This window comes from Montipora capricornis, chromosome 12 (assembly GCF_036669925.1).
Source record: "Montipora capricornis isolate CH-2021 chromosome 12, ASM3666992v2, whole genome shotgun sequence".
NCBI lineage: Eukaryota > Metazoa > Cnidaria > Anthozoa > Scleractinia > Acroporidae > Montipora > Montipora capricornis.
In genome coordinates this window covers 22,739,985-22,747,484 of record NC_090894.1, presented here as the reverse complement: position 1 = coordinate 22,747,484, position 7,500 = coordinate 22,739,985, and the positions used below count along the sequence as shown (strand labels likewise).

Genomic DNA, 7,500 nt, shown 5'->3' with positions numbered 1-7,500 from the left:
TGGTTGGCTTTTTGAGGTGAGTTATGTAGCTAATTAGAACAGGCTTGATTTGTCAAATAAGCCAAAGAGGATGCAAGTGACATTAAGTTTTACAGTAACAGTGTAAAATGCAGTTAATGGGATGTGACACGTTTGATTGCGTGGGGGTGCAGGGATGGCACAGTGGTGAGAGCACTCGCCTCCCACCAATGTGGCCCGGGTTCGATTCCCAGACTCGGCATCATATGTGGGTTGAGTTTGTTGGTTCTCTACTCTGCACTGAGAGGTTTTCTCCGGGTACTCCAGTTTCCCCTCTCCTCAAAAACCGACATTTGACTTGATTTACTTTCATTGTTCATTTCAGTTTACAGTGTCCCCAGTTAGCACTCCAGCGCTAAAACGACTAGACACTTAAATAAAGTTCCTTTCTTTCTTTCTTTCTTTCTTGTTACATTACATTTCACGTACCAGATGTGAATACCCATTCAGTGTGCATTCATTACATGGCCACTACAATAGACAAACTATACGGTGTATCTATGTCGCACAACTGTCTGCAACATTTTATCTCAATCGTTTTTATTAGTCAAAACGGACTAGAAGCACTATCCATGTCTTCGTAATTGCTACACTAGTTTATTGTATTCGATGGTACGTTATTTTCCATTAGTTTAGTCCTAGACACCTGTCTATTTATAAAAGGTCTAGTAAAGTTTAAAGTGCTATTTCCAGGTTTCAAAGTTTATCTCAAACAGAACTGTTTTTTCCCCACGCATCCCTCCCTTTGGAGGCATTGTTGTTGAATTAATTAAATTTGAGTTCACCTCTGAGTTTTTGGGCTCGGTTGTGTCTCGCAGTCTCGCAGTGACGCACGCTGGGGAGATAAGGAGGTTAGAGCTAGTTTTGCTACCTATGCTCTTTCCATTTTAGCACGATGCTGACCAGTGGTTAAACTTGTAGTGCAGTGGAGAGCTGGGCTTATATAGTTGCCAAAAAATGGCTTTTTCCCGCCTACAACTTGTCTGATCTAGTGCAGTCTGCAAGAGCTCTGAGGAAGTTGTTTGACTGAAATCATAGTGGAGGGGTGTTTCCCCTTTACGCCAAACATGTGTCTTGTCTTTTGCCATCTCTGTTATTTGCAGTCGTCATAATCTAAATAGTTTCGGGTTCCGACTGTGACATTAATTAGTAGCAAAGAGCATGCAAACTCTTGAGTCAAGTATAGTGATATTAATGGTTTTGTTAGTGCCTTTTCCATAAAACATAAATATTATAATTTATGCTCAAATGTGGTTTACAACAATGAACAGTGAAAGAAATAATAGTTTATTGAAATAACACATAACATGCTGGAAAACCCCAACTTATAAGATCAAGGCAACCAGTGGGCTTTTCACTGTACACAGCCTGGTGGATTTAAATTTGGGATCTGCGACCTAAGACAAATGCAGTCAGTCTGTCTGACTACCTCTGCCTCTGATTGGTTGTGTGCAAAGTGATATGGGAGCAGTAATAGCCAATTGCTGAGCTAAAGTTATTGTTTTATTTTTTAGATCCCAGTAATTCCTGCATCTTTCTTTTTCAAAAGTTTGTCGGAGCACAACATTTCAGTTGATTGTCAGTGTGGAATAAAGCATTCTGACCAAAAAATGAACTTGGTAAGTTTGAATAAACACCTGCCAAATACTAAGCTAATAAAGCACTGTAATTTTGTAATATTAACCATTGTTATATACCTAGACTTTTACTCAACAAAACGAGCACTGTGATTCAATTACCTCTTTTCTGTACTGTGTTACCGAAAAACTGCACTTCTCTCAGCCAATCAGATTGCAGAAGTTTTTTCATGTATATTTTTCAGTGCTTGAAATTAGCAGTTGTGCAGTCGTCCCAGATGACCAGAAAGTTTACCGGGCAACAAATTTTTGGTGGAATTTAAAGCCTGGTTGCCCGAGGAAAAAACAATGGAGAACCCAATCAAAAATAGAAAACGACTTAATCACAAGCATCACCCAACTTACTTGTTGTGTTTCTATTGTCAGTGTCTGATAGTATTGTGAAGTTAATAATAAATTTGCCGAAGCTGAACATTTGCCCATGTTTTGAATATTTGTGGTTTTTACAAGACATTGTCAGATAGGAAAATGCGAGAGACAATATCACAAAACATGTTGGCGATGGAGAACTTAAACCCAGACCACAGGTACACACTAAGGAATATGGCATACTCAAGTTCCATCGCTATATGATTGCACCTCAACAGAGCACAGAGTGCAGTTAATCAAAGGGGGTTTCCAAATGAGCACCCAGGGTAACCTTATTCATGGGTTTGGTTGCCTGACTTTTGAAACAGGGACAACCTGGATTTTTTTTTCATTTCCAGCACTGATTATTAGTTTGAAAATCAGCAGCAATGAAATAAAAAATGATGTATGCATAAAATATTGAGTTCATAAAATAACCACTGTCAGGATTTGCATATCTTTTTATTGCTATCTCTCATTATGCTGTAGGACTGCAGTGGCTTAGTAGATCAAGATATTCTTTACTCATGCTGTCCGTACCTTGGTAGGCCTCATTGCATCTGCATGTACATTAATTTCCTAAAAGGCCATTTGAAATCTTAACTAAGGAGGAACTTAGGTGAATAAAAATGACCTTTAACCCCTTCACCCCCGTGGGGTTCCCCATTGACGAGTAAAATCGTCTGGCGTTAGACAGAGTAAAATCTATAAGTGGCACTCTTGGGAGTGAAAGGGTTAATGGGGACATAGTTTTTGAGTGAATCTAGCTGTTGTTAACCCTTTCATCCCGTGGGGTTCCCCATTGACGAGTAAAATCGTCTGGCATTAGACAGAGTAAAATCTATAAGTGGCACTCTTGGGAGTGAAAGGGTTAAAATGTTAGGAACTTAAGTTGTTTACATGGCACTTCTTTGTTTTTAGAGTTAGCTGTATTGAGTAATATTTTTAGTTATTAATGTCCAGACAATACAGTACCTTAATTTCCATAACTTGCATATAATTAAAACAAAAGGATGTTTTTCCGTGTGTCAAAGTTTAGGAAGGGAAAGCCTTTTAGGTATTCATGAACAGCTTTAAATGTTTTAGTGGAAACCTAATGCATATACAGTGTAATAATCATCAAAGAAGACTCTTTTGAGAAACCGACATGCAATAAATGAATGAACAAACAAACAAATATACGTGAAACATGATTAATGCTCAATTTTTTTGCAGGTGAAATCAGATCTCTCCTTGTGGAAGCAGCTGCTGGGTTGTATGGAAGGACAGGTAATGTTTACTAAGGGTGCTTTCCTTTTGTCAGAACTGGCTGGCCAGACCCGTAAGTTTACAAAGATAATGCAACAATTTAAAGGAACACTTGCATGATAATTCTTCTAGAGGAGTATATATCATCCTCGAATTGTGTTAAGTTGAAGGCATTGTAGGGTTAGTCCTTTCAATTGCCCAGTCTGACCAATCAGTTCTGTCAAATGGAAAGTGTCCAAAGACATCTATCACTGTGCAGAAATTCAAATTTAAAGGTCATTCACAACTGGCAAAACCAAAGGGAAGCTTTGGTTAGTCCTGTGTGATAGATGGTAATCTATGTTGCACTCGAAAGTTATGATCTAATGAAGAAATGTTGCCAAAGTACATGTTTATGCTTTCATACTTGCATTTCATAGTTTATAAACTAAAGTACCTCTTGTGGAACAGAATTAATTTCTGACCCTTGGAAGTCTTTCAAAACAATTAAATTACAATTAAATTTGCAGCGCTATTATTTTTAATAGCTATATACATTTTATTTGTTTAACTGAACTATTTATTCATTTGTTTTTGTTTAATTTATTTTGCGTAGGTCCAGTAAAGAAAATAACTCCAGTTTCTGCAGATGAACCGTCAAGAATATCTTCATCTCAGAAACAGCTTCAGGTCAGGTTCTCCATTCATTTTGGAGCAAATTGAGTGAGTTTCAATCGAGTGTCGTAAAACCAAAACCAAAGTAATTATTTTGACCAATCAAAAAGGACGGAGACAATCCAGTAAACCAATCAAAACTCGAAGTAATTACATGTAGCCGGCGCAAAGCGCGGGAAAATGTGCACGCGCAAGCCACCTTTGGTTTTGGTTTCACTTCTAATTGGTTGAAAAAGTGGCGAAGTAATGCAAAACCACAGGAATTCGCTAATTACTTTCCATACTCAATTGAAAATCGCTCTAAGAACTGTAGTTTTGAATTCAATTATCTCACTTTCGTGTGATCTCATTTGTAGCTTCAGCTAGAAGAGAACTTCTTTAGAATTCAACCAGATTTCGTCAAGAGGTTGTCTGACTTCACAGTTGAAAGGCAAGTGTAGGTGTACACCTTGTATTTGATATATGTTAATCATTGTCTCACATTCGCTCACTTTGGTGGTTGGTTGGCGGCATCGTTCACAGAAATACAGGCAACTGTATTTCAATGATGCTCTCAATGTGACTGCAATGCAGTAATGAGCTATGCTGTCAGTCGCTATTTGACTCTGTGGCTGCGTGATGCAGCTCGAGTCAAATACCCACATTTCACCCTTGCTCACCATAGAGTTTCCAGTAGATCAGTGGTTAGAGCATCCGTACTAGATCACGGAGGGTCGTGGGTTCGAATCCCATCTGGGGCTTGGATTTTTCCGAGTTCCCAGTGGGTTCATTTGTAACACCTTGTATTTGATACATGTTAATCATTGTCTCACATTCGTTTATATAATTAATAGTATATTACATGGCCGCTTGGAGATACGAAACTTCTCTTCTCGTGTTGAAAAATATTTCACTCGTTCGCTGCGCTCACTCGTGAAATATTTTTCAACACTCGAAGAGAAATTTCGTATCTCCGCGCGGCCATGTAATAGGGAGCTTAAGCAACGACAAAGGGGACGGCAACGAAAACGTCACAAATTTGCATATTTAGTGGGCAAAAACAATAGCTTTGCACGCCCTGCACGTGCGTTTTTCACTTTTGTCCATTTCTTTGCCGTCGTCAGCAAAACTACAACGTGAAATAGCCAAATTTGAGGTTTTATGGACAACGTCATTACTTGAGGATATTTTTTCATTTTCTGCCCTAAATTGAGCACCGTTCCTACCAGCGTCATTTTTGAGGAACTACCACACCCCCGTCATATTAAAAAAGTTGAAATAGTAACGAAGCGATTACAATAACGCGAATTTATATTTTGAGATGACGTTCTCGCTTCCGTCGCCGTTGTCGTTGCTTAAGCTCCCTAATATCCTCTTTGTACCACGTCAACGAGATGAGATGGACTAATCGCGAAAGACTTACAATGGTGCAAAGTTAAATTTTGAGGTGACGTAAGTCCGTTTTGTCAAAATAGTGAAAGTGAACCCCTTGTGTGTTTGGTTTACTCAGACTATGCAGCAACATTATATCACACATCAAAGGAATCATTATTCCATCCGTACTGGACAAAGGAAGTCAAAGAATCCAGGAATTCTTGGAGGTCGAGTTTTCCAACAATGTCAAAATTGATCAAGCGAAGGTAAAAATGACAGCAATAGGCCATTTTCGAAATATCAAATATTGAGCTTGATAGTGAGGCAGAGAGGATAAAACAGTAGAAATACGTTGGAATGAATGTGAAAAATATTTGCATATTATCCGCTTTCCTTTGTCTTTGCCCTCTAAACCTCTCTTTCAAGCTGAATTTTAATATATCGAAAAAGGCCTATTGTGCCCTCATACGATTTCCCACACGAATAGGGAAGATAGTGAAACGAATGCTACGTTCTTCGGCGACGTGGCTCCAGATGATTTCGAGCTTAATGGGTTTTGAGGCGTAAACCATCTGTGGTACTTGCTGAACATGTAAAAACGTTTTTGTCAAAACGGTGACAAAAAAACAACTAATCTTTTCTAACTTTTAGGGAAAATGCAGGCCTGATGTTCTGAAGATTATTCATGCTGTAACAGACGATGGTGTGAAAATTGCCTTGGAGACCATGGAGTTAGTATCATGTAATTTCTTAGTTAATTCTCGAGGTACATTATAGTCTGTCGCACAAATACTTATTCTTGCAGTCAACAAATGGCTGAGGTTTTCAAATTTGTGGAAATACGATAATTTTTTTTGGAAATAAAACGTCAAAAAAATTGTTGCGATGGACCAACCTTTACTTACTTTAATTGAGAACCTGTGACGAAGCAAAGTGTTTTTGTAGCCTCCGTAGCAAGCGTTTCCGTGGGGAACATGCAAGGTTTTCGATGTTCTGGCCGTACGAAAAGTGGGCCGAGCCAAAACAACGGGGGGGTCGTGGGTAAGGGGGGTTCCCTCACCTCAACCTCCCCCTTCTTTTTGGTCTCGCCTTATTTTTCGCAAAGCCAAATTATGGAAGTGCATTATACACACTACCCACTGGAGAGAAACGATTTGGTACACTCTCATTCGCTGGTTTTTCTACAGGAAGTCGAAGACGAAAATCTGTAATGTGTTTGAGAATCTTTGTCCAGAGGACATGAATCCCAAGGTAGGGTTTACAAATCACTTGTTCCTTTGGTTGGAAACCGGCGCTATCTCTATTGAGGTAGCGTTAGAAATGGGGGGGGGGGTGGAATTTTAACCCCATCAGTGCAAATTAACAGTGAAGGCTGCCACTGCCTATATGCAATTGTACCCTAGTTGCCGATTTATTCACAGTATCGGGATCTCGGTAAGCGGGCTGGCAATTTGCCCATATGAACACTTCTGCCCGGTTACGTATACCAGGATGAAAATAACACAATGCATTTTCGTGATAAAACGAACAAAACTGTTTTTTTTTTTACCTGTCTTTTCTTCGATGACGAAGCTCTGAATAGTTTTATGTGATAGTTAAACGTAAAGTCAAAAGGAATTTGTAATTGCTTACACAAAGAAAAAGGAGAAATTTTTGCCGGGCTTGTTCGTTAGATTTCACACCTGAATGGTTGCGTCACCGCATGGGGCTGAAAGTCGCCATATGAACAGAAACCAATTTCATTCCGGTAACCGAGCCTGCAGCCTGGTCAACCGGGATCTTGTGAAGAGGCCCTTAGTTCATTTGTCAATAGACTATATTCGTATCCTCAGTATTGGACTGGAACTAGCTTGCAATGGAGGCTAATGTGGGGGAATATATTAAAAAGTATTTGCATGTGAAAAGATTCCCCCGCATTAGCCTCCATTGCAAGCTAGTTCCAGTCCAATACTGAGTATACGAATAATTTATGATCTTTGTCTTGCGTTACTGCTAGGACTGAAATTGTCTCTATAGTGCATTCTCGCAATTATAGTGAAGAAGATGATGAACTTATCAAGGCTGTTGCCTAACAGGAGCCCGGTAGCCTGGGGCTCCCAAAGAATAGCTCTGGGCTCCTTAATTTTTCACAGCAACACCTTTCACTTTATATGTTGAGCTCCTAAGTTCTCAGCGTTTAGCTCTGAGGGCCCCTTTAAAATTTTCTTAGGCAGCAGCCTTGCTTATGATTCAAGAAATGCAT

At 39.4% G+C, this 7,500-nt stretch overlaps 1 protein-coding gene across 3 annotated transcripts in view; it reads left to right on the top strand.

The window, feature by feature from the left end:
- LOC138027919 (codanin-1-like) overlaps positions 1-7,500 on the top strand; it is a 34,417-nt gene that overhangs the window by 15,470 nt on the left and 11,447 nt on the right. For 2 of the 3 annotated variants that reach the window (XM_068875540.1, XM_068875537.1), the window contains 9 exons: positions 1-16; positions 1,533-1,637; positions 2,493-2,547; positions 3,219-3,272; positions 3,847-3,920; positions 4,262-4,341; positions 5,395-5,524; positions 5,910-5,989; positions 6,446-6,509. The exon at positions 1-16 is cut by the window's left edge and continues 63 nt beyond it. In XM_068875540.1, coding sequence (XP_068731641.1) covers positions 1-16; positions 1,533-1,637; positions 2,493-2,547; positions 3,219-3,272; positions 3,847-3,920; positions 4,262-4,341; positions 5,395-5,524; positions 5,910-5,989; positions 6,446-6,509 — 658 coding nt within the window. The remainder of the gene's footprint in view (positions 17-1,532; positions 1,638-2,492; positions 2,548-3,218; positions 3,273-3,846; positions 3,921-4,261; positions 4,342-5,394; positions 5,525-5,909; positions 5,990-6,445; positions 6,510-7,500) is intronic. The other variant, XM_068875539.1, reaches the window with a different exon arrangement.